Source organism: Capricornis sumatraensis, chromosome 19, assembly GCF_032405125.1.
Source record: "Capricornis sumatraensis isolate serow.1 chromosome 19, serow.2, whole genome shotgun sequence".
NCBI classification, from domain to species: Eukaryota; Metazoa; Chordata; class Mammalia; order Artiodactyla; family Bovidae; genus Capricornis; species Capricornis sumatraensis.
The window spans coordinates 38,335,307-38,362,811 of NC_091087.1; the positions used below are offsets into that span (position 1 = coordinate 38,335,307).

General features: G+C 40.2%; 1 protein-coding gene across 1 annotated transcript; it reads left to right on the forward strand.

Moving 5' to 3' along the window:
• Positions 1-408: 408 nt before the first annotated feature.
• CHRNA5 (cholinergic receptor nicotinic alpha 5 subunit) lies at positions 409-26,016 on the forward strand. The gene is made up of 6 exons (XM_068990940.1): positions 409-535; positions 13,386-13,537; positions 17,854-17,898; positions 19,534-19,643; positions 21,642-22,473; positions 25,855-26,016. Exons 1-6 carry the CDS (start codon positions 409-411, stop codon positions 26,014-26,016), a joined length of 1,428 nt encoding a protein of 475 aa, XP_068847041.1.
• Positions 26,017-27,505: the final 1,489 nt, after the last annotated feature.

Below are 27,505 nucleotides of genomic sequence, written 5' to 3' on the forward strand. Positions count from 1 at the left end.
TCTGGTGATGTCCCTGTGTGGAGTCTTCTCTTGTGTTATTGGAAGAGGAACAGGCCGGGTGGGGCCCAAACCCGGGGCCTGGGGATCAACTGGGCAGGATGGAGGCGGGGGCTATGAGCTGGAGGGGTGGGGCCAGACGGGACAAGGCGGGGCTTGGGCGGAACAAGAGGTAGTGGGGCGGGTTTGGGTGGGGCCAGGCTCCCGAGTTTCCTCACGCTCCCTGAGCCCGCCCAAATCCGGCCGGGACTGGAGGCTACCCTGGCGCCAGTGGAGGAGCGGAGCACCCGGTCTGCTGCAGCTACTGGCACTTGGCTCCAGCCCACTCTCCCAGTTCGGTTCCTCGGGTCCGCTTTCCCCGCGCGACCGTCTTGTGGCGGCTCCCCTGCGTTGACGCACGGGTCCTGGTCGATGGCTGCGCCGGCGTTGGGGCGCTGGGTCCTCGGCCTCGGGCCCCTCCTGCTCCAGTTCTTCCTCCCTTTCCAGCTGGTCGCAGAGCGCTGGGGTCCGGAGGGCGCGGGGGGCGGCGTGCACGGAGGTGAGCCTGGGCGACGGAGGGCGGTCTCGGGCGTTCGCCCTCGGAGCGGGCGGAGGGGCTCAGGGCGGCCGGAGTGCGCCTGGCTGGGACCTCGGGCGGCCGGGGCAGCTCCACGCCGGTACCCGGAGAGCCGCGAGGTTGCAGCCGTCACGGAAAAGCCAGTTAGCGAGGGCGGTTATATTCTTCTCCTGGGGGCTTGGAGTAAGGTTTCAGCCTAAGTGCTCAGATGTGTTTATTTAAATATAGAGAAAAGGCCACTTTGACTTTTGTTCCGTGACTCTCATCTCTCTGGGTGACTTAGTATATATATACTTCGATACAACTTTTTCAATAAAAGATGCCCTCCTTATCCATCAGGGCTTTACTTTCTTGGTTTCAACTGGGTTTCCCACGTTGTTACTTTATTCTTAGACGAGTATGGAGGCTCCTTCATACTTGCTTGTGAATAAAGGGGGGTCGAACACCCCACTGTGAATAAAGTGGGGTGAATAAAGAGTCGAACACGACTGAGCGTTGCTCTCGCACACACATCGATGCTCCTTGGGTTTAATACTAGGGATTAGGATTTGATCTGATTTGATTTACCGCTTGTCCCTGTCCTCTAACTTGCCCCTTGGCGTTTCAAATCTTTCCTTTCGCCGATGATGAAAAGTGTGAGTTGTATAAGACTGGGGAGCGGACTAACCTGGCTGCAGAGCTATTTGCATCCTAAGTTCTTCCTTAGCATCTTGGAATAGAGGTTTTCCTTCTAGCCTTCTCTATTTCAAAATGTTTTGGACAGGAATAGAAACAAAAGAAAATGCTTAGTACTTTTTCAAATTGAAAGCTTTAGAAAGTTTGTCAGCCCTCTCAATACCTTGAAGAAAAAATGCTACCGCTTATGGAGCACCTGTGGTGTGATCGCCTGGAGAAGGGAATGGCTACCCACTTCAGTATTCTTGCCTTGAGAATTCCATGGACAGGAGCCTGGCAGTCTACAGTCCAGGGGGTGGCAGAGTCAGACACGACTGAGCGACTAACACACACATGGTCCGTTAAGCAGGAAATAAAAGCTAAAGTTCACTACGCCAGTATTTCAGTTTTTATGAGTAAGGAAACTTTATTTGGGTATAAGCAGAACCTTTTCTTGTCTTTCCTTCCTCAAGGTTTTTAAACTCTGATTCCTGATTCTAGGAAGTGATCATCTTGAAGACTAGAATTATTTCTTGCAGGATGTGTTGCTTTACAATGACTGTAGAGAAATAAGGTGAAGGATGATTTAGACAAATAAAATCTGGTGCAGAAGGTGTCATAATTTAACAGTAAGAAAGGAGTGTGATTTTGGAGCCAGGCAAACCTGGGTTCAAATTATGACACGTGTATCTTGACTTGGACAAGCTTGTCTCAGCTGTCCTCCTCCTTTGAAAAACGGATGATACTGCTTACCTCTCAGTTGTTTTCAGGATTAAATAATATATGTGAAATGCCAAGCACTGTGCCTGACATTATAGAAAATAGTAGTCTCTATGCCTTTTGGTGAAAGTGGATAACTTTCATGTTGTATTACATTTATAGATATATTTTTCTCTTGGTCCCACATGAGCTTCTTAAGAACTGTGATCTTATCCTGTGTATCTTTGTATCTCTTAAGACCTAGCTTATTGTAGCAGTCCAGTAAATGTTGGTGAATGAATGATGGAACAGTAAGATCTCTCTGAATATCAGTTTCCTCATCTGTAAGATGAGCGAGCATTAAAAGCTTCCCTCTCTAGCTCTAAAATTCCAAAAAACTGTTGCTTTTAGCAAGTGATCATTTGAAGAGTAATGTTGAAAAGACAATGGAATTGCACACTGGCTAATTTATATGCTTTTGTGTAAAACTGCAGAAAGTGAAAGTCAGTCAGTCATGCTCGACTCTTTGCAACCCCACACAGTCCATGGAATTCTCCAGGCCAGAAAACTAGAATACTGGAGTGAGTAGCCATTATTTCCTTCCCCAGGGGATCTTCCCAACCCAGGGATCAAACCCAGGTCTCCCACATTGCAGCTGGATTCTTTACCAGCTAAACCACCACGGAAGCCCCAGAGGTACCCCATTAATTTGCTGTGTTTCCTTGGGCATATTGCTTGACCTTACTGAACCGTTATTTCTCCATCTTTAAAATTAGAAGGTGATAATAGATGGATTTCAGGTGCTTCCAATCATAATTAATTTTACATTTACATTTTATTGTTTTCATATTCATCCTAGAATCTTCATAACTCTTCCTTGTGGTTTCCTGGGAGCCAGTCTCTAGGAAAAGAAAATGTCTGGTCTGCCAGCTGCCATACTTATTTAACTGGTGTAAGGTCACGGAGCTATGAAAGATTCTCAGGAGGCAATTTTGTCTATATTAAAGAGTAGATAATTAACCTAGTACATTAAAATAATATAAACCTTTTAAACTGACCCAACCCTGATTAGGAGAGTGATTTATGGAAATTAGTCATTGGTCAATTATATTTCTTAGCTGTATAGTTGTGAAACATTTTCAATGGTTGAAATTTTATTTGTAGTGACTGAGTTCTGTTTCATTCAAAGGGAAATAAAATAATTATTTTGTGGAAAATGAGAGCTATGAAAGATTTTTTCTCCTCACCTTTAGTCATTTTCATTAACATATTAAGAAGCTAATAAAATACACATATAGTGACCATCCTCTACTTTTATTATGATTACATCCAAAAGAATGTTGAGATACTTTATGTAAGGACACAGAGTTTTCACACAGTTTAATTGAAAGTAAAAATTATTTTTGTTTTCTTGCAAATGCTAAATATGCTCTGAGTTAGACTGAGCACCTGGAACGTAGGGTTTTATTTGTGTATTTCCTGATACGTTTCAGATGTACCTGAGTTTGTAAATGTAGCCTGTTGATGGAACCTTAAAAAGGTTTTCAATCATTCGTCAGAATAGGGCTTTTTTTCAACCTATAATGTACAAATTAGATCTAGTAATTTTTTATAATTAGGATATGAGTTTTTTAATATGTAATTTCACTACAGAACATTTTTCTTCTAATAGCATTATATTTCTTCCCTAAAAAATTGGAATTCTTTCAGCTGTAATTTTAAGTTTAATATTAAATAAGCATGTCTTGACAATGAGAGTTGGTGAATATTCCTTTTGGAAAAAAGTTTACAATTTGCGTCTGTAAAACTGCTCTCCAAAATGGCAAAGGTATGGTTTTATAATGACAGTAGGACAGAAGAGATTATTTTTAACTGTCTTTTTCTGCTTGGTGACTAAAATTTTAATTTAAATGTTTTGTTTCCACTTTGGGGACGCCTGATATCATTTCTTCTAACTGTGTTTGATTCAGTGACCACATGCTCCTTTCTTCTAAAGGAGAATTATAGTCTTTTGCCAATAAAAATAGGAATTAAATACGAATATTTGAATTTTGACAAAAAGGACAATATAAACTTTATTTTATTTTATTTTGCTTTACAATACTGTATTGATTTTGCCATACATTGACATACAATATAAACTTTTAAAAGGTACTGAATTATTTTTGGGTCTGCTGGGTCTTCACTGCTGGTCGTGGGCTGTCCCTAGTTGGGGCGAGCAGCGGCTTCTCTGCAGTTGCAGTGCTTCCCGTTGCTGTAGCTTCTCATTGTGGGGTGTGGGCTCTAGAGTGCTCAGGCTCAGTACTCATGGCACATGGGCTGAGCCTCATGGCCATGTGGAATCTTCCCAGACCAGGGATCAAACCATGTCCCCTACATTGGCAGGCAGATTCTTAACCACTGGACCACCAGGGAAGTCCAATATGAACTTTTGATATATTTCTTTTTATTTTGTGATTTACAGTGTATAATTAGGCAAAACTGGTTTTCCTTTCAGTGTTTCTCAACCTCTGGCATTTGGGGCCAGATATTTGTTTCTTATGGGAGATTGTCCTTTGCCTTGTAGGTTGTTTGGCAGGAACCCTGACTTCTACCCACAAGATGCCTGTGGAACCTGCTGAAAAATATCTCCAGATATTGTCAAATGGTTCTTTGGGGACAAAATTGTCTCCCTTTTCCCCACCCTTGAGAATCACTGCTCTTAGTCTTGTAGACCAGGGCTTCTCAAACTTTAATGCGCATAAGAATCCTCTGGGGATGTTAGAATTGCAGCACCGATTCAGAGACATGGGCTGAGCTTCTGCATTTCTAACAAGCGCCTGGGTGGTGAATGCTACTGGTCAGAGTACCACACACTGAGTAGCAAAGTTGCAGACAATTTCCCATTCATATAAAGTGGATGGATTCTCAAGAGGATGCAATGATAGTAATTATGGAAATAGAGGATTTACAACGAACTGTAGCCCAAACAGGAGAAGACCAATAGAAAGTAAGCTCCATCCCACCAGCCTAACAAATAGAGCCATCTTCCGTTTGCATTTGTCCTCCTAGGCCCCACTACTCATTCATCTTTGGACAGTCCTAAGGAGGAATTTTGCAGGAGTCTTATCAAGGTCACACAGGCTGAAGTGAGCTGAGGCAACTTCATGTTCTGGCGGGTGTTTTAGTTCATGACACTGTAAATATATGAGCTCATGATACACATTTATTGCCTGTGGAGAGGTTTGAGGTGTCAAATTACGATAGTGAATTCTGCATTTATTCAATCTGATGATGCTTAAACTTTTAAAGTGTGCAAGTTGTCTCTTTTTGAAAACTATTGACTAGACCTAAATTTAACACTGCCTAAGGTCATTTTCTTACTGCCAGTGTTCTGAGAGTCAGGGCAAGATGTTAAATTAGGTTTACTAAAGCATATCAGTTACAGAGAAACTTTATTCGATAATTCTGTGATAAAAATCAATAGAAAATATAATGAAAATCCTTGAGTGAAAAAAAAAAACCCTCTGCATTTCATTTATGACACTTAAAATAATGATCGGTAAGCATGCCTACTTGCTATATTGAAAATGTTGGATATAGTAGGCATTTCTTCTCATTTACAAAATGACTGATTATGCTCACTTTTTTACCTTGCTGTTGCTTAAAATAGACCTCTTTGGACTGCGGCAGAGAGGATCTTTTAAAAAGTATGTAAGACACTTTTCGTTAACTTAAAAAAATACAAGGAGACTTGTAGGGGAAGATTACTCCAGGAATGCCTTAATTATGAATTGAGGGTATATAATATATATCACTCTTACAAACTTTTTAGATATATTATTTCATTCTATGGTGACGTGTAAAGAAGAAATGGAAGGCTATAGGCAGTAACCAGCAAAATTGAAAACATGTACCCTTGACTCAGCACTTCTACATCTGAGAGTAGGTGTCGTGGAAGTCCTTGTATTAATACAAGGATTTAACTTGTATGTTAACTACAGCATTTTTTCATTATAGCATTGTTAGAAATAACCAAAAGCTAACAACAGTATCGGAGAAGGCAATGGCACCCCACTCCAGTACTCTTGCCTGGAAAATCCCATGGATGGAGGAGCCTGGTAGGCTGCAGTCCATGGGGTCACGAAGAGTCAGACACGACTGAGCGACTTCACTTTCACTTTTCACTTTCATGCATTGGAGAAGGAAATGGCAACCCACTCCAGTGTTCTTGCCTGGAGAATCCCAGGGACGGCGGAGCCTGGTGGGCTGCCATCTATGGGGTCGCACAGAGTCGGACACAACTGAAGCAACTTAGCAGCAGCAGTAGCAGCAACAACAGTATAAATGCCTACCAGTGGTGAGAGCTTACATAATTATGATATGGCCATAACCCAGACCACTTCGTGTCTTATGAAGAAAGCGTGGAGATGGATGGGTGTACATTGATATAGAGAAATGAATGAAAGAAAGCAAGTCACAAAACTTGAAAAAGAAAACATTTGTTCTTCCTCTGTGTGTGAGTGCATTTTAAGATGGCCACACAATAAACTTTAAAGTGGTTAGCCTTGGAGGAAGAGAGATAAAGAGGAGGAGATGGACAGTTCCTACTTTTCATGTGCTTTTGGTTGGAATCTTGACAATGATCATACGTAACTTTTATAATGAAGTATTACTTTGAGAAGAACAGAGACAAATCTGGGTCCTAGTTCTGCCTCTGCTGCCTTCTAGCTACTGTTAGACCAGTGATTCTTAAAGAGTCTTCTTAAATCTTTAGCATCTGCTACAGCTCTGGTGTATTAGAGCCTAACATGTGATACCCAGTTTAATTTATTCATTCATTCATTCAACAGATGTTGAGTGGCTGCTTCCTGTGTCAGTCTCGGTGCTAGAGGTAGAGCAGAAAACTCTGGTGCCTGGCTTCCTGGCGGGCATATTTAAGACAAATTTACATATTTATTTACTTTCATCAGATCATACTGTTAAACAGTATGGCTGTGCAGAGAACACCCCACAATGTGAAGGGCACTCCCTGCAAATGAGAATATGGCTGCAGCCCTGAAGTCTGACACGGCATTACTCAACACTATTGAGTTTGGGCTGGATAAATCTTAGTCATAGGGGCTGTCCTGTGCACTACTGGTGGCTCAGATAGAAAAGAATCTGCCTGCAACGTGGGAGACCCAGGTTCAATTCCTGGATAAGGAAGATCCCCGGGAGATGGATACGGCAACCCACTCCAGTATTCTTGCCTAGAGAATTCTATGGACAGAGGAGCCTGGCAGGCTATAACCCATGGGATCGCAGAGTCGTACATGACTAAGTGACTAACAGATACATGTTTGGTAGCATCCCTGGCTTCTATCCAGTACTCACACCACCCCCTCCATGTGACAGTCCCAAACATCACCAAACATTTTCAGCATTTTTCCAACAGATAGTCTTGTTTTATTTAAGTAAGTTAGAAAGTGGGGACATATGAATTTAATACCTAATTACTGGTGCCAAGTATTCAAATCACAGTTTTCAGCTTTGCAGTTTTGCTTCCTTTCTTAATCACCATACTAAAATTAAGGATCAAGTTTACATTTCTTTGAAAATATATGTGGTTTCAGTAAGTAACTTAAAAGTGAAACTTTCTTGATAAGTCATTCTTTTAATTCCTCAAACTTGAGATGATACCAGAGTAATCCTACTTGGAGTTACAGATGGATTTGTGAAACCCAAATTTAAATCTCACAGAGTTAATAACAGTATACATATTGTACCTTTTATGTATTCAATTTAGTTTTTTCTGTCATATTTTCAACTACTTCAGAAGAATTGTCCATTAATTTGTTGTTGTTGTTACTCTTGTCCTGTTTTTAGTGTGTTTCACTGCTAGGTTCTCTTTGTTTTTCTGAGATATGTGATTCATGTGCTGTTAGTAGGTTGGTATTCTAATTATTATTAGCTGTAAAGGGTAGAGACTTGAGGAGAGCTTTTCACTGAACTGTCATTGCAGTGTTGAGAGTGCCTGATGCCACAAATATGTTATTCCTTCATTTTTTTTTTTTTTTTTGCAAGTTTCCACTGTCTGTGGTATTCTATAGGGAGATGATCTTTTAGGCTATCAGGAAAGTTTTATGTAGAAATCAGAGCACTACAGGCAGTAATTGCTTTGTGATAGTACTTTTGTGTATTTGCCTTTTGAGGTCTATCAGTTATCCTTACTTTAGCAATCATTTATAGGCTGATAAGAATGACTGCTGGCACTGCTAGGCACAGTTTTACTTAATCCTCACAATAACTTACTTTATTAGGTTGGTATTGTTTTAGACCAGTTTTACAGATGAAAAAACTAATATGCAAAGAAGTTATATCTCCAGGTCAGACAATAAGTATTAGAAGTTAGATAGGACTCCACTTGTGGACTTAAAATCTGCTAGTTCTTAGCCAGCATGTTATATTGCCTCTCTTCATACTCAAATCTGAGTAGCACAAGGCCTCTCTATCTTTAAAAAGATGTCTAGTGGGACTCTTAATCCTTATTAGTAAACTTCTGTAGCTCTTGTGACAGTTGCTTTCACAACCAAGGATGAAATTCTGAATTACTAGAAATAAGTGGAAATTGTCAGATGGTATTAACTTTTTCATCTGTTCATGTATACATTCAGCACACAGACCACCTGCTCTGTGCCAGTATCCTGTTAGGACCTGGGGTTGTTGTTCAGTCGCTCAGTCGTGTCTGACTTTGCAACTCCATGAACTGCATCGCACCAGGCTTCCCTGTCCTTCACCACTTCCCGGAGTTTGCTCAAACTCATGTCCATTGAGTTGGTGATGCCATCCAACCGTCTGATCCTCTATCAGCCCCTTCTCCTCCTGCCTTCAATCTTTCCCAGCATTAGGGTCTTTTCCAATCAATTGGCTCTTCGCACCAGGTGGCCAAAGTATTGGAGCTTCAGCTTTAGCATTCCTTTTCCTGAATATTCAGGACTGATTTGCTTTAGGATTGACTGGTTTGATCTCCTTGGTGTCCGGGAGACTCTCAAGAGTCTTTCCCAGCACCACAGTTCAAAGGCATCAGTTCTTTGGTACTCAGCCTTTTTTATTGTCCAGCTCTCACATTTGTAAATAACTACTAGAAAAACCATAGCTTTAAGGGTCCCAATTTCTCCACATTTTAACCAAAAAACATGTTATTATCTGTATTACTTATTATAGCCATCTTAGGGGGTATGACATGGTATCTCATGGCTAAAGGTTTGAACATCTTTTCGTGTAATTATTGGCCTTTCTGTCACTTGCTCCTTGGAGGAAAAGCAATGACAAACCTAGACAGCATATTAAAAAGCAGAGACATTACTTTGCCAACAAAGGTCTGTCTAGTCAAAGCTATGGTTTTTCCAGTAGTCATGTATGGATGTGAGAGTTGAACTACAAAGAAAGCTGAGTGCTGAAGAATTGACTCTTGAGAGTCTCTTGGACTGCAAGGAGATCAAACCAGTCAATCCTAAAGCAAATCAGACCTGAATATTCAGGAAAAGGAAGGACTGATGCTGAAGCTGAAACTCCAATACTTTGGCCACTTGATATGAAGAACTGACTCATTTGAAAAGACCCTGATGCTGGGAAAGATTGAAGGCAGGAAGAGAAAGGGACAACAGAGGATGAGATGGTTAGATAGCATCACTGACTCGATGGACGAGTTTGAGCAAGCTCCAGAAGTTGGTATTGGACAGGGAGGTCTGGCGTGCTGCAGTCCACGGGGTCGCAAAGAGTTGGACACGACTGAGCGACTGAACTGAACTGAACTATCTGTTTTTAAATTGATTAGGTTGTTGGTCTTATTATTCAAGTCCCTTGTCAAGATGTATAATCTGCAAATTATTTCTCCTGTTTCTCTCTTTAAGTAGTAAGGGAAGAAAAGCTACTCTTAACTTACTGCTGTGTTCAGCACTAAGTATAATGCTGTAGGAATGCCAAACTAAAGAAATGATTCCTGCAATCCAGGACGTTTGTTTCCTGGAGACCCACGACTTATGTGACATAATTGAAAAATATTGCAGAGCAATACAGTAAGTCCCTTACATATGAACCTTCAGGTGTTTGTTTCTTATGTATTATTTGTGTGCAAAGTATTATAAATCTATTCAGTACAGTACTATTCAGCTGTGTTAGTTGGATATCTAGGCTAACTTTGTTAGACTTATGAACAAATTTGACTTATGAATACACTCTTAGAACAGAACTCATTCATGTGTAGGGTACTTTCTGTATAGTAATTGCCACAGGATTCCTAGGAATCTAGGTTGAAAGTGATTGCTTTAAAGTATTTATATTGAGTAGGATGAGCAAATGTTAATTATTCACAAAAATTTTTTTAAAATAATTTTTTGGTTTGATTCGGTTTCTGTAGAATTTAGCTTATATATAGTATCACGTTTTCTGAATCAGTCCTTACTACTAGATGGTAAATGTGGATTTACCTGTCGTTGAGTACGAGTGCATTTCCAGCATTTCTGTTAAATGTTTGTTGAATGAATGAGCAAACATTGGTGGGGCTTGAGCTCTCAGGGGATATAACCATAAACCTCTTTCCAGTTGTCATGAGGCAGAAGAAATTAATGTGGAAAGAGGAAGAGGCTGAGGGGAGCTGAGCTCTGCCACTTATGAGCTCTGTAGCACTGGCCTTTCTGGTCTATATCCTCATTTGTTAAGTAAGGGAATGTGTTAGATCATCTCCTTCTTAATATTTTGGGGTTTATGAGCACTATAAACTGAAAACATTTAGAACCAGATAAAGAAACATGGCCTCTAAGCAGAATTTGAGTGCACCATTAAGTTTTTGTGCTAAAATACCGTCGACCTTTGCACCTATCATTCCTGTAACATTGTACTAGGAAAATGTTATTTCTAGTATTGGACATACTAAGAAAGTATTCACAAGGTAGTATCTTAAGGGTTCTCATTAGGTAGAACGATTATCATTTTATTTATTTATACCCTATCATCTACTTTCTTTCAAACAAAATTTGAGGTGGCAATTCGAGTTAGTATTTTTTTCCCCCTAAGACAGTTTCCTTAGATGCTATTAAAAAACATTTTTTTTTAGGACCTACTGGATAGCACAGGGAACTATACTCAATATCTTGTAATAACCTATAATGGAAAAGGAACTTCCCTCAACAGCATTTCTGGACACAAACCTCATGGTTCTGAAAAGTCTCTCAGAAACTCAGTGCCTGGCATAGATGTTTTCACTATACACATGATGTACACGGCCATCCAATATTTACCCAATCCCATCAGAGTGTTATCTCTGTCTTTTAAACAACCTTAAACTTTTGGTGTTTCAGAGACTATAACGTTTAAAAATAGAATTAGAATAGGAGAAACTGGTCAATAATGCTATTTTAACTTGAACCTCTGAAATTAACAGCTTTTAAAATGACAGAGAATGACTCCTTAGTGTGTAATATTCTAATTGAATTGCAATAGCTCCAGTACTGTGCATTTCAGCAGAAGGAGACTTTTACAGAGGCATGGCACAAACTCTTACGGTATTTATAGGTTAAATCAAATATCTTAAATAGCCTAGGGAAGCAAGACATAAACTCTGAAGACTAAGCTGCTCTATTAATTAAGGAATAGGCAGTGAGAGAAAATCAGAGGATGGATTTCCTCTAGCTAAAATAATTAGATACTTTTTAATAGCTCTGTATAGAAAACATGGTCTCTCATAACAAAAAGAGATTTTGTGAAAGTGCTAATTTTCTGTCAAATCATTCTTTCAGGTTAGAGAAAGATCAACAGTAGCTACTCGAAATCTGCAATATATACTTTATGATAAATAAGCCATTGACATTTTGTTTTAAATAAGTGTTTTTTCTGTGCAAAATCATGAGTTTTGAGTAAATGTCATCCTTGAATTTCATGGATTCCACATTTCCTAACAGAGACTCCAGTGTCCATAAAACACTAAAAACCCATTTCTTTAAAGAGACTTATTTAAACTCAGTAGAAGTGTAAACATTACTGTGATCCATAAATCTAATTAATCTTTCTTTGGCTATGGCATCTCAAACTTGTAAAATTTTGTCTTTTTTTTTTTTTAAGTCTTGAACCCTAAGGTAATTGTATACAAATGTGTAGCAAAGATATGACAAAGCTGAATAATTTACTCAATATTTTTGTGTCCGTATATATTAAATGCATGTAAATTAAAGCATGCAGTTCATGGGGTCTCAAGGAGTTGGATACGACATAGTGACTGAACAACAACAAATTAAAGCATGTTTATGTTATACTTATGCTACATGCTAAGTCGCTTAGTCGTATCTGACTCTTTGCAACCCAGTGGACTGTAGCCCGCCAGGCTCCTCTGTCCATGCGTTTCTGCAGGCAAGAATACAGGAGTAGGTCGCCATTTCCTTTTCCAGGGGATCTTCCAGACTCAGGGATTGAACCATGTCTCTTATGTCTTCTGTGTTGGCAGGTGGGTTCTTTACCACTAGCGCCAGTTTACCAATAAATTTTAATACATCTGTTTTCTAGGTTTGGAATTTTATGACAAGCAACCCCCCAACCCTGGTAATTTAAAAGTTTTTGTTACTTCAGTTCAGTTCAGTCGCTCAGTCGTGTCCGACTCTTTGCGACCCCATGAATCACAGCACGCCAGGCCTCCCTGTCCATCACCAACTCCCAGAGTTCACTCAGACTCACATGCATCGAGTCAGTGATGCCATCCAGCCATCTCATCCTCTGTCGTCCCCTTCTCCTCCTGCCCCCAATCCCTCCCAGCATCAGAGTCTTTTCCAATGAGTCATCTCTTCGCATGAGGTGGCCTAAGTACTGGAGTTTCAGCTTTAGCACCAGTCCTTCCAAAGAACACCCAGGACTGATCTTTAGGATGGACTGGTTGGATCTTCTTGCAGTCCAAGGGACTCTCAAGAGTCTTCTCCAACACCACAGTTCAAAAGCATCAATTCTTCAGTGCTCAGCTTTCTTCACAGTCCAACTCTCACATCCATACATGACTACTGGAAAAACCATAGCCTTGACTAGACGGACCTTTGTTACTTAGATTTTAAATTACTCTGTGTTAAGTTCTGAGTGCTTTTTATGGAACTCAGCATATTTCCATGTGAATAATCTGATTTAACTAAGAAATATATCTGAACCAGAGTGTCCCTCATGGATCACAAACATTTATATTAACATTTTATATTAAAATCTCCTATATCCATAGCCTAAATAATACTTTATTGTTGTTCAGTCTCTCAGTCGTGTCCCACTCTTTGTGACCCCATGGACTGCAGCACGCAGGCTTCCTTGTCCTTCATTATCTCCCAGAGTTTGCTCAAACTCATGTCCTTTAAGTCGATGATGCCATCCAACCATCTCATCCTCCCTCTGTCGCCCCCTTTGGTTCATTTGTAATGCTGAACTTGTTAAAAGTCTAGGTGTTTCGTGGGGGAGATGCCAATCCACTAACTTCTAAAAATTTGTTGTACAGGATTAGCTGAACCATCCGTTGTTGCCAAACATGAAGATAGTTTGTTTAAGAATTTATTTCAAGACTACGAAAGATGGGTTCGTCCTGTGGAACACCTGAATGACAGAATAAAAATAAAGTTTGGCCTTGCAATATCTCAATTAGTGGATGTGGTAGGTGTGCGCGTCATTACATATTCATTTCACACAGGTTTATGCAGAGTGTCTTGTGCACGCAAGCATGGTGCCAGGCCACAGAGATAACAGGGGTGAATGAACATAGCCATTTTCCTCAAGGAACTCACCAGGGAAAAACAATGATTACACCGCAGACATAAGAATACTGTATGTTTATGTAATCTGGTAGAGTTTAGAAATCATTTTATCTCATTTGGTGATTAAAATAGGCCTATTCTTAATAAATTTGAAGTGATTAAATATTTTATATGGAGGTTTCTCCTTAAATGTGTTTTTAAAAATATGACCAAAAGATCAAAATTTTAAAAGAAAAAATCCAAGAGTTAGAGTTGCAGATTTTTAGAACCAAAAAGGATCTCGACGGATTATTGCTTCAGTATCACACATACAATGTTTCTGAGATCTTTTCATGTGAGATTTACCAGGAAGTAAATTCTCTTCATAAACTTGTTTTTGTTGTCAAGAGATTCTTTCTATTTTAAACTAAAAGGTTCACACTAATTTTCAAACTAGTTTCTTCTTCTTCTGATCATATTAATCAATAATTATTTCCCTGTTGTGTTCCCAGAATAGTTGACAAGTATTTGTGTGTGTGTGTGTGTGTGTGTATAACGTAAGTGTGCCTTTATTTTCTGTTTATAGAAGTAGTGCATGGTTTTTGGAGTTTTGAAAGTTCAAAAAAATACAAATAAAACAAAAATTGACTGTAATTCTACCACCCAGCGGTGACCACTGGTAATGTTTTGTTGTATTTCTTGCCAGTTTTTTCCTTATGAGTACGTTATAAAATTGTGATATTATTTTAGATATAATTTTGATTACTACTTTTTCCCCTGTTGTTATATGATGAACATATTTATGTTAGTACATAATCTTTAAATGTAATTTTTAATGGCTATATTTAATTTATAATTTATTGTAAACATTCTTCTATAATAGCAGAAACTTTTGTAAACTTGTTCCCAATTTTTCCTATTATAAATGACAATGATGAATATATTTGTACATAAGCAAGGAAGGTGGTCAATCAAAAGATATACAGTTTTTGAAATCTGTTGATTAATATAGGTCACCTCATTGCTTCCAGAAAGATCAATCACTATGGATTCTGTACTTGATCCTTTGCTGGGCAATCCAGGGAGATTTTAAATACGAATTAAAAATAGGGAAGCAGGGTGTAGTTAATAGGACTTGCTTTCAACCTTTCTTTCCAGTTGGGATCGTTAGCGTGTACATGGAGTAAGGGTAGAACACTGCACTACTAAAGCGTGATGTCACAGAAATCTGGCTATCCAGATCTTGGTGACTGAGACTATCAAAGAAGGCAGAGTGCTTAAGCTGGCCTTGTGCTAAGCTTAGGATCTGGCACGCAGAGGAGAAAGAACTTTAATAACAAGGAACGGTATAATCACAGTGATTACATAAGTGATGCTAAGCCTTTTTGTCCAGCGGTTTAGATCAGTGGTCTAACTGGACGGTAGAAGAGGTGACGAGTGATACCTGGGTGCCATGGTGCCTTTGGTCCTGCCGTTGCTTCTGTTTGGGGGACTTTCCTTCTCAGCACAAGCCATTTTTCCCTCAAGGCCAAATTCATCTGTCAGACTGAAATCCAAACTTCTGAAGACAGTCTTTCCTCTGTTCCAGTTACACTGACTGGCACTCATGTGCTGGCAAGGCCTCCTCACTAAAGCAGAATGAGCTTTAGTCCTTGTGTCTCTTCTAACATGGTGTCTGGCACATAGTAAATGCTGAGTGGATGAGAGATCTGATGGATAACAGACATGGTAAAAGCAGAACTTTAGGAAGATTAATACAATATAAACACGTGGCTTTGAGGAGGGAAAGATTAGAATCTTGAGAGGCAAGTTAGAAGAAGGAACAGGACTTGACCACTGATTATGGAGGGAGGCGTCTAATTCTAAAGCCTGGGTGGTTAGAAGGGTAACCAGTTGGAAAGTAAAACTTAGTTGTTATGGAGGCAGGACAGAGAGGATGATGGGTTTGCTTTGCTATGAGGTCATTGTGGTGCGTTCAAAAGAAAATGCTGGCGAGGCCCCTGGAAGGTCAGGTCTGGCTCTGAAGTGAGAGACAAGGCTGAGGAGGTCATTTTGGAATTACTGGCCTTGGGATGATTGCTACAAACTTTGAATTGGTGTGTTTTTAAAGCAGAGAGAGCAGGAGCCTGATCCTTCAAGAACATTCATAGAAACTGGGTGGGTTAGCCAAGCAGAGAAGTTGGGGAAGGGTGGCTTCTGAAGAGAAGAGCCCAGAAAATGTACGGTCAGTGGCAATAGGAGGGTGGGGGACTGGAGTCAAGGAAGATGAAGGCCAGGGGTCCTGGACATTGAGACTAGAAGTTTCACTGAATTGCTTCTCAGCAGGTTTATGCTTCTTGTAACCGCTGAAGTCTTTGCCCTGCAACCTTGTGGTCATGTTTAGTGGCTCTTGAAGGTTCATCAGATCCCTATTCCATTGTGTTCGCGCTCTCTCTTTAAAACCTCAGTGTTGGCTTGTCTGTTTTGATTTTATTTTTATGGTCAGGTTAAAATAAACCTACCACCCTTAAAACTTTTCTGCTTTGCTTATGAGTATTAACATTTCATTTATTTGTGGTTTCCCCCTGATTGTCATCTTACATTTTTCTTTACTCATCTTTTCTTTGCATCCTCCACTGTGTTTAACACACAATAGATGCTCGAGAGACACTTGAGATCGAAATAAGCTATATCCCCTGAGCCAATGGCTAATTCCACATCTTCGGAGCCAGTTGTGAATTTATGGATTGTTCTTTTATCTATGTTACTGTTGAAGATACTAAGTACTGACTAGGTCCTACCTCCCAGTGTAAAATTGATGTGTGTTCACATTTTCTGGGGAAATGGTCTATAATTTTCATCAGAGTCTCACAGATGACCTACTAGCCTGCAGCATGCTCATTATGTGTTTACCAAAACTCCCCTAATTTTTAATGCCTCTGTTTAGAACTTCTGCCTGAACGGCATATTCTAATAGAGGGCTCAGCAGTTATTCTGGATGGTGTGTGATTTCGGGGTGGGCAGTAAAGCTGGTGGTATAGGGTTTAAATTTGGGAGTTTTGAGTTCTAGAGTAGATTTTACCCACAAACTGGTGGTGTGATTTTAAGCAAGTTTCCATCGGGCCAGTTTCCATGTTTGCAAAATGAAGGGATTATGATAGATAAAATCTCTCGTTCCTTTCCAGCGCTAGTATTTTAATCGAGGAAAATTGCTCTTTGGAAAACACACCATAAGGAGGATGGCCATGCTGTTTCCTAGGCCCCATTCTCCATGTAGGGACTAACAGCTGCCTTTGTCCGTAGGGGCATGCTTTTTTCTGTCCTGCTCCTTTTTCCTAGGTCATTCATGTGTTGTTGGGATGGGATAGGCAATGGGGACCCGCCAGTCACCTAAGCTATTTATACCCCATCCTGTCTCCCCAGCTGTAGCGACTGCCTTGGCTTCTGTGGGTCTCTGTGCTCTGAGCCTTGTATCCCATACAAGGTCCCTTTGTGGTTGATGACCATGATGATATTTTAGTGGTGCAGTTGGCTTTATATTTCAGTAAAATTTAATGGAAGAGCTGCCACTTTAATTAGGCCTTGAAAATTCAGCGAAGGACTGGCATAAGCAAAGATGAGACAATAGGAAGGTATAAGTGGCAGGGACCCCTGGTTCTCTAGAAAAGTCGGATGTAAAAGTTTTATGAAGTTAACATCCAAGTCTCTGACCTCCACACTTTTTTTTTCTACATAACAGCTCCATAGAGAGATTGACATTTGTGCCTTCGCAGAAGCAAATGACAAGTAATAGCCCCTCAAGAATGCATACATTGTATCTCACCAATTGTAGGATGTACATTTCCCCACATTTTAGTACTTCTGAAATCAAGATGTCTTGTAATTAACAGCAGCTTACAATTCATTATCAGCCTTTTTCTTTCTTCCTTAGTGCTAAGTACATAAAATAATGCTGTGCTTCTTAGATTGCATCTTAGATTTGAAGAAATGTAGTTGTTGAGACTATTAACATTAAATGGGAAAATGCCAATGGTGGTCTTTATGGCAGGTTATCTGAAATACAGAGTATGTTGGAAGGAATAATGTGAGATTAGGCTGGAAAAAAGATCCTGCTTTTCTAGAGAACCAGATTGATGAACAGAACGTAGTATTCTACAGAGAGGAGTGCTTATATAAAAACTGATAAAATTCTTACTTAAAGAATTACCATTTCTGTAATTGAAATAATCAGCCTCTTAAATTTTTTTTATTTTATAGGATGAGAAAAATCAGTTAATGACAACCAATGTCTGGTTGAAACAGGTATGTCTTGAATTTGAAGGGCCATGTAACTGTTGACTGGTGCCATTGTTATTACAGAGTTTGTAGCACAGAAGGGACATGAATATTTGGTCTCGGTGGACAGGCAGGAGGCAGAAAGGTGAGGCAGATGGAGTCTTGTATTCACGCAGTTAACACTGAATGCCTGGCATTTGGTGGGCACTGGGGAAATGGTAGTGAACAAAACAGACAAAAGTCTAGCCCTCAAGGAACATCTTTCCAATGGAGGGTGGTGGGATAAATAGGAAGTTGTGTAGTACTTTTCAAGCTGATAAGCTTGGAGAAAAGTACTGAGAAGGCAGACAGGAAGTGTGGGGGACTGGACTTTTAAATTGGATGGCAGGAGAAGTGCCACTGAGAAGGTAAGATTTGAACAAAGACTTGAAGAAGAAGCAAGCCACACTAGTATCTGGGGGAGGAACGTCCAGGCAGAGGGACACAAATGTGCAAAGGCCCTGAGGTTGGAGGGTGCCTGGTGTGTTTAGGGAGTAGCAAAGAAGCCAGTTGGCTAGGGGTGAGTGGCCGTGGGGATGGGAGTGGGAGATGAGGTCAGTGAAGCTACCAGAGGCCGATGGGTACTCCTAGCATAGGTTATGAGTAGTGGCTTCTAGGCCACTGTAGGATTTTGGTTTTTACTCTGAGTGAGATGAGAGCAGGCAAGAATGTAATGATTTATTTTTATTTTCATAGTCCCTTTTCTATAAAGGAGTTTTTCTTTCTTTTTGTTTCTGGACAGTCATATGTGCCCAACTGCTGTTGAGCGCTTCCCTTTGTTTGTTCTTTATTACCCCTGATTTTATTTATTTTTGATTGCACTGGGTCTTCATTACTGCACACAGGCTTTCTCTAGTTCAAGAGTGGGGGGTGGGGCTACTCTTTGTTGCGGTGCATAGACTTATTGCGGAGGCATCTCTTGTTGTGGAGCATGGGCTCTGGGGCACGGGGGCTTCAGTGGTTATGATGCATGGGTTTAGTTGCCCTGCAGAATATGGAATCTTCCCAGACCAGAGATGGAACCCAGGTCCCCTGCATTGGTAGGTGGACTCTTAACCACTGGATTACCAGGGAAGTCCTGTCCCTGATTTTTAATACTTACTGCCAGTTCCCTAACCCCAAACTCCTTAAAGGCATATGTGCTTTCCTCGGGTGCAAGTCTTGACCTGATCACAGAATTATTACGATGTGGAGGTGGGACAGTGTGTTTATGTGGAATGCATCATAAATCTGTCTGCTCTTTGCATGGCCTAGTCCAGCCAAGTCAATGACAAAACGGCTAGGAAAGAGAACGTTTTCCTTGAACCTGGACCTTAGCCTGGCCTGGACCAGGCTGTAGCTCCTGGGTATGGTTAGCTGGTAGAAGAGGTGTTGAGCAGAGCCGTGAACGCACCCAGCTCTGGTCCTCACCTGTGTCTCATGAGGGCCATGGTTACAGCCACCACACAAGGGGACAGGGCTGTCCCCCAGAGCCCATAAGAAGGATGTGGAGGTGAGTTTTCTCTACTGGGAGTAGAGGAGACTTCGTGTCTAAAATATCTGAGTTTGGCAAAAAGAGTAGAGTTTTCACTGTTTTTGGCTATTGCTTTTGTTGAAATTGATTCAGGTTTCTTTGTTTTAAAGGAGTGGATAGATGTGAAATTAAGGTGGAACCCTGATGACTACGGTGGAATAAAACTTATACGTGTCCCTTCAGACTCTCTCTGGACTCCAGATATCGTTTTGTTTGATAAGTAAGTTATAGTCAAAATGCCATTTTATGTTTTCTTAAGAAAGAAATTGTATCACCATTAGGCACCAGTATTTTTTTTTTAAATCCTTTGGAAATTGATTGCCTATATAAAGTCCCATGACTTAATCTTGTGTTCTTTTGTTTTGTGAACCTACGAATATATTCTGTGGATTCTCTCCATTTTGCTTGTGAATTATTTTCTGATCATAAAAGTGTTCTTGGATTTTAAAACTTTGTAATCCATTTGGAAAGTCCAGAAAGGTATGAAGAAGTTGGGAGGAAACGTAATCAGTCCTGTTAGCCCACCACATGGAGCCAGCCACAGCTGCTGGCTTACATGCATAGTGAGCTAACTCTGCCTGGCAACGCACTCAGTGCCGTGTGTGCTTTAGTCATCTGAGTCTCAAGATAACCTCACGAACTAGGGATGACTACATTTATGTGCCAGATGAGAAAATGGAGGCCAAGGGTAGTTATGTTTTGTCTAAGATCACAGCTCACATGCAGTGGTGGGGGTGGAGTTGTTCATAGTAAAGCAGCCTGATAGTCCCATTTACCTCCTATTTTCAAGCCTACGTATTTGCTGACTGCCTTCCAGATTTTTTGGTATTATTTTTTTTTAATAGTTAAGGTCATACTTTATGTTTAAAGGTGCATCCTTTTAATTTTGCTCAGATGTTGTAATTTTTGTGATTTTCCATAATTTTGAAAATTATGTTGTCATAATTTTCCCACAGTGAGGAATGTTGGGTTTATTATTAGCTCATATTAATGAGTATTCTACCTAACTGTATTTCAATTATGGTTTTTGACTTAGGGGAGAGGGTATTTCTGGATTCCAGTTTCATTTTTTTCTAGCGCCAACCACTCCAGGACACTGGGGAATTTGTGCTTATCCTAATGTACTTTATCTTATTTGCAAAAAGGCATTGGCATGAGGACAGAGCAAAGGCTGAGAAAAAATGTTTCTCACTTTTCAAACCTTTACCTCCATGCTTCTCAACATGGAAGGAGTGAACAAAGCTGCAAGGTAGCATGATGCAGCTTCCTGGAGCATCATTTTACTTGGAGTCACTGCAGACAGTTTTATATTTAACATGGATATATTACAGAGGAGTGTGCAAAAGCTACATGAATTTTAACATAGAGAACAATATCCCAAAGAGAGCTCATGTTGGTGGTGGTGTTTCCCGCTAGACTTCTCCAGTGCCTGAGTGCACGTGGTAACAGACTTCGAGAGGGACAGCTGTTTTCCAGCGCTCTGCCCAGCTTGGGACTGTCTTTTTTTCCCCATCACTGTAGGAAGTGTCCAGTATCTGTCATGGAGGGGGACAGTCACTGGAGGGAGTGGGTCTAGGAATATGGATTTAGGTTCTGGCTGTATGCATGTCCATTTTTTTTTTTTAATTTTTACTTTATTTTACTTTACAATACTGTATTGGTTTTGCCATACATTGACTGCATGTCCATTGTTATAAATAGCCTAGTTATATTTTGTGTGTGTATCCATGCTAAGTTGCTTCAGTCGTGTCCGACTCTTTGCGACCCCATGGACTGTAGCCCACCAGGCTCCCCTGTCCATGAGATTCTCCAGGCAAGAATGCTGGAGTGGGTCACCATTTGCTTCCCCAGGGGAATCTTCCTGACCCGGAGCTCAAACCCATGTCTCTTGCATCTCCTGCATTGGTTCTTTACCACTAGCACCAGTTACCTTTTGTGTGTAATCAAAGTGAAATCATTACCACTACATGAATCTCAAGATTCTGTAAATACATATCTGTTGGTCCTGGAGTAGACATGGAAACCGTGGTTCGACTTCAGCAGAGTTAGATATTTAAGGACTCTAGAGTCCCCTCCATGTTGTAGGTATAGCTCAAGTGTAATAATTTTAAGAATATTTCATGCTATATTGTAGGCTTTTTTATAGACATTAGGCTTGTAAAACATATGCCCGGGTTGTTTACTCTCTGCCTTGTTACTGTGTATTTATGTATTTCAGTGCAGATGGACGTTTTGAAGGGGCCAGTACCAAAACCGTCGTCAGGTACGATGGCACGGTGACCTGGACTCCACCAGCAAACTACAAAAGTTCATGTACCATCGACGTCACATTTTTCCCATTTGATCTGCAAAACTGTTCCATGAAATTTGGTTCTTGGACTTACGATGGATCACAGGTTGATATAATTTTGGAGGACCAAGATGTAGACAAGAGAGATTTTTTTGATAATGGAGAATGGGAAATTGTCAGCGCAACAGGGAGCAAGGGAAACAGAACCGACAGCTGTTGCTGGTATCCTTACATCACTTACTCATTTGTAATTAAGCGTCTGCCTCTCTTTTATACCTTGTTCCTCATTATACCCTGTATTGGGCTCTCATTTTTAACTGTACTTGTCTTCTATCTTCCTTCAAATGAAGGTGAAAAGATTTGTCTCTGCACGTCAGTACTTGTGTCTCTGACTGTCTTCCTTCTCGTTATTGAAGAGATCATACCCTCATCTTCCAAAGTCATACCTCTGATTGGAGAGTACCTGGTGTTCACGATGATTTTTGTGACACTGTCTATCATGGTCACTGTCTTTGCTATCAACATTCATCACCGTTCTTCCTCAACACACAACGCTATGGCTCCGTGGGTCCGCAAGATATTTCTTCACAAGCTACCGAAACTGCTTTGCATGCGAAGTCATGTAGATAGGTACTTCAGTCAGAAGGAGGAAACTCAGAGCAGCCGTGGACCCAGATCTTCTAGAAACACACTGGAAGCTGCACTGGATTCCGTTCGCTATATCACAAGACACGTCATGAAGGAGAATGATGTCCGTGAGGTCTGTGACCACATGTCTTTACAAATGCATGTCTGTTTCGATTCGAAGTCAGGCCCCTGGCATGACCCTTGAGACTAAGTATAGATTGAGGGCCAGAGATAGTGACAGACTGTTTTGTAAAAGATTGTTACTAACATTTCAGTGAAAAACATCTGCAAAATGTGGCTTATACACAAATCTCACATCTCCTTTTCCCCCATCAGCATCTTGGATGACTTTTTTTATTGGAGGATAATTACTTTACAGTATTGTGCTGGTTTCTGCCATATGTCAACACGAGTCAGCCACAGGTACACATCTGGCCCCTCCCTCTTGAACTTCCCTCCCGTCTCCCACCCCATCCCACCCCTCCAGGTTGTCATAGAGCCTGGGGCTGAGCTCCCGGTGTCACAGAGCACATTCCCCCTGGCTCTCTATTTTACATACGGTGTGTGTATGTGTTTCCCTGCTACTCTTGTCAATTCGCCCCACCCTCCCCTGCCCACACCATGTGCACAAGTCTGTTCCCTAAGTCTGCGCTGGAATGACTTAGTAACGCTGTGTGATTCTGACTGTTCTGTTTTTCTAAGGCATAGTTAGCTCTGCTAACATGATTAACTGTCTCAATTTGATCTTCAGTAACTGTTTCTGAAGTCTACAGTCATCTGCAGGCACAACTGCATTGTAATTTATCCAAAGTGATTTTAGTTTTTTAAAGAATGACTCTAATGTAGGCTTTATAAATACAGCCAAGATATTTTTCTAGAATCCTCTTGTTGTTCGCTCACAAGAGAATGTTAGTGAATTTAACAGCAATAATGTCTCAGGTGTTATGCATTAGACATCAGATACATGTCTAGTGTTTAATAATATGCTTAATTTCTTAAAAACAAAAGTTTGCTCCAAACTTTGTTATAGAAAAATAACTCACTGGGTCCTTATTTAAAGTTAATTTTTAAAATGCAAGAGTTAAACTATGAATAGATTTTATTAATATGATATTGAACTGGTATTCTTTTCAAAATATTTCAGTCTTGTCACTATTCTTTATTTCTATTGTGTAATATTTTTAAAGGTATGACTATAATACTATTTTTTCAGAGAAGGCAATGGCACCCCACTCCAGTACTCTTGCCTGGAAAATCCATGGACAGAGGAGCCTGGGAGGCTGCAGTCCATGGGGTCGTTAAGAGTAGGGCACGACTGAGCAACTTCACTTTCACTTTTCACTTTCATGCATTGGAGGAGGAAATGGCAACCCACTCCAGTGTTCTTGCCTGGAGAATCCCAGGGACGGGGGAGCCTGGTGGGCTGCCGTCTATGGGGTCGCACAAAGTCGGACACGACTGAAGCGACTTAGCAGCATAATACTATTTTTTATAATTGAATTTACTTTCAATAGTTCCATTAAAATTATATAAATTTTCTCATAGGAACAGAAAACAAACTAGAGGTTACCAGTGGTGAAAGGGAAAAAGGGGGCAAGACAGGCCAGGGGATTAAGAGGTACAGGTTACTGTATATAAAAGCGCTATCAGGATATATTGTACAGCACAGGAAATATTTTTTTAAATGTGTATCTCTTTGGCTGTGCTGGGTCTTCATTACTTTCTCTAGTTTTGGGGAGCAGGGGTGCCCTTTGTTGTAGAGCACAGGCTCTAGGGCATGCTGCCTCAGTAGCTGTGGAGCATGGGCTTATAAGCTCCTCAGAAAGTGAATCTTCCCAGACTGGGGATTGAACCCCTGTCTCCTGCACTGGCAGGCGGATTCTTATCCACTGTGCCACCAGAGAAGTCCCTAGCCGATATTTTACAATAACTTAAGTGGCGTATAATCTATAAAAATTTTGAATGACTATTGTATAGCTGAAACTAATATAATATTGTAAATCAAAAGAAAATAAAATAGTACCTAACATAAAACATGTATATGAATTCTAATCTCTAAAACTTTGTTAAATGGAAAAATTTCTAGCAGGTGTGGTAAGCAGATGGAATGAAGCTGGTAAAATACCAGCCCTCTCCCCCAAAGGGACATTGACATAAGTTTCTAATAAACTTTAAAAACATTTTTACTCAAGTATAGTTGATTTACAATGTTGTATTAATCTATAAACTTTTAATACTTGTGAAACATAAAGTTTCTATTTGGTGTAAGTATCTAGTTAAATTAGTTTATAAGGTGAAGCCATCAAAGGAGTCTTTAAAAATACAGATATTAGATAATAGTATGGATTGAGAGAGGATTTATTTATTTGGCCAATCAGTGCAGCACGTGGGATCTTAAATCCCCGACCAGGACTCCAACCCACACTCCCTGCATTGGAAGTTCAGAGTCTTAACCACTGTATTTAATGAATGTCTGCAAAGTGCTGTACAGCAGGGTCAGGGCTCCTTCCATGAGACCAGTAAAGGGGGTTTATTTTCAAGGGAAAAACCTATAAGTAGAGAAGCTGTAGGGTTTTATAATCCTCTAAATTTTACATTATCCTCAAACTTGGGGGCACAGTTCCTATAGAAGACTCCATGCTTCATAGCAGGGGCTAAGGAAGCCCGTGGTCAAGGACGTGGCCTGTTGAGTAGGACCCTCTGGTGCTCAGGGCCTGGTCTCAGCCTGCCCTTTCCTTGAGGTCACTCACACCTGCTGAGCCAGCTCTCTGCTTGGGATGCAAAAACGGGGAGGGAATGAGCTCTCAGCTGGCAGATCTGAACTCACGTTATTGTTGTTCAATTGCTAAGTCATGTCCGACTCTTGGTGACTCCATGGACTGCAGAATGCCAGGCCCCTCTGTCCTCCACTATCTCCTCGAATTGGCTGAAATTCATGTCCATTGAGGTGGTGATGCCATCCAACCATCTCATCCTCTGCCATCCCCTTCTCCTTTTGCCTTTAGTCTTTCCTAGCATCAGGGTCTTTTCTAATGAGTTGGCTCTTCCCATCAGGTGGCCAAAGTATTGGAGCTTCAGCTTCAGCATCAGTCCTTCCAATGAATATTCAGGGTTGATTTCCTTTAGGATTGACTGGTTTGATCTGAACTCATGAGCTTAGGTTAAAATGGTCCCTAGGAAATCCAGAACTAAATAAAGCAAGTGAGGCGAGGAAGAAGATTAACAGCTGTTGAATGTATATTATGCTGAACCAACTTTTCATTTGTCATGAGATTAACTTCAGGCTGGATTGTCTTTAAAAATTAAACACTCCTGGGCCAGAATAATTAATAGAAGTAACTATATATAGTAAGAATTAAAAATATTTTAAAAGTTGATTGTAAGATATGCAAATACTATATTTTATTAAAAATCTATCAAAGTAAGCCACTTGTATTATAAGCTGACGTGTAAATTTACGAATTTTGTCTTAATTATTTAACATTGGTTTTTGTTTTTGGTTTTTTTGGTACAGGTTGTTGAAGATTGGAAATTCATAGCCCAGGTTCTTGATCGGATGTTTCTGTGGACTTTTCTCCTGGTTTCAGTTGTTGGATCTCTTGGGCTTTTTGTTCCTGTTATCTATAAATGGGCAAATATAATAGTACCAATTCATATTGGAAATGAAAATAAGTGACACTTTCCAAGGGGTTGTTGTAGGAATTTAGTTAAAAGGCACATAGTTCTTATGGCACCTATGAATTACAAAAATGTAAATTGTGTTTAAAATTTGATGCAACCAACATCAGTTTATCTCAATAGATTGCCCATTAAAATATTTAGCTGCATGACTGAAGTAATAACTGAGTGAATAATATTTGATCTTCTAAAAATAATAGCACAAAATATTATCTAAAGTGAACTAATAAAAATCTAATGTTTGTATCCTGGCAAATAATTCTTTGTAATCAGCAGTGAAGTTCATCCTTTGATTGTGCTGGAAAATCCTGTTGTATTTGAAGACTGATTTCATTTGGTAAAGGTACACATTTAAAAATTCGCTCTGTCCTGTATTTGCTGCATAACAGCTACAGTCTACTGTTGTTTTAAGTAAGCTGGCTACTTGGTATGATAATGATTGAATTTGATGCAGCTTTTTTATAACCAGCATTTTTAAAAAATAAAAAATGGGAATTGGGAATTCCTTTAAGGCTTATTTTGTAGATGCTTAAACAGTTATTGTTATTAACTATTTTTACAGCTTACCTTCCATTATGAGGTCATACAATAGACAGTTCCTATGGACGTGCAGTATAGTATATCCCAAACATTATTTCAGTTCTCTTGTCTACTTTTTCCACAATTAATAGGACCACCTTTTATATAAATTCTGGTAGCATCTTTTGATCCTTAACCTTAGAAGTGTTCACTACAACTAAGTGAATCCCATTTTAAGAACACGTCTGTGTATACTACTGAATTGTTCTGTGAGAAAACCATCTTCTAATATTAAAGGTGATACTCTAATTATGTATAAGCACATAGTTACATACCTGTGATATTTCAATTTTACCTCTTTCCTTCCAAAAATAACAGTACAGTAGTAGAATATTAGAGTTGCGAGGGCCTTTAGACGTAATCTGCTGCTGCTGCTGCTGCTGCTGCTAAGTCGCTTCAGTCGTGTCCGACTCTGTGTGACCCCATAGACGCCAGCCCATCAGGCTCCCCCGTCCCTGGGATTCTCCATGCAAGAACACTGGAGTGGGTTGCCATTTCCTTCTCCAATGCATGAAAGTGAAAAGTCAAAGTGAAGTCACTCAGTCGTGTCTGACTCTTCGCGACCCCATGGACTGCAGCCCACCAGGCTCCTCCGTCCATGGGATTTTCCAGGTGAGAGTATTGGAGTGGGGTGCCATTGCCTTCTCCCAGACGTAATCTAGTCTTAGCCTAGTCGTAGCCTATTATTACTTATTCAGTATAGTATCATGTATCACAGGTGGACAAGTTAAAATTTCATCTCTAAATTTTCCTGATTCAGCTTATGACCAGGAAGAAAATACTGATAGAAATCTTGCATTCAATTTAGAGTTCTTAGCTCTTGAGACAACAGATAAATTATTTATTTATAGTAAGCAACAGGTCTGTGTTCAAGTCAACACTCTTTGGAAGGCAGAGGGGATCCTATC

Coding starts and splice junctions, on each gene's coding strand:
- CHRNA5 (XM_068990940.1), top strand. CDS start 409: ATGGCTGCGCCGGCGTTGGGGCGCTGGGTCCTCGGCCTCGGGCCCCTC. Junction 536..13,385: donor GGGGGGCGGCGTGCACGGAG/GTGAGCCTGGGC, acceptor TTTGTTGTACAG/GATTAGCTGAACCATCCGTT. Junction 19,644..21,641: donor GATATCGTTTTGTTTGATAA/GTAAGTTATAGT, acceptor TATGTATTTCAG/TGCAGATGGACGTTTTGAAG.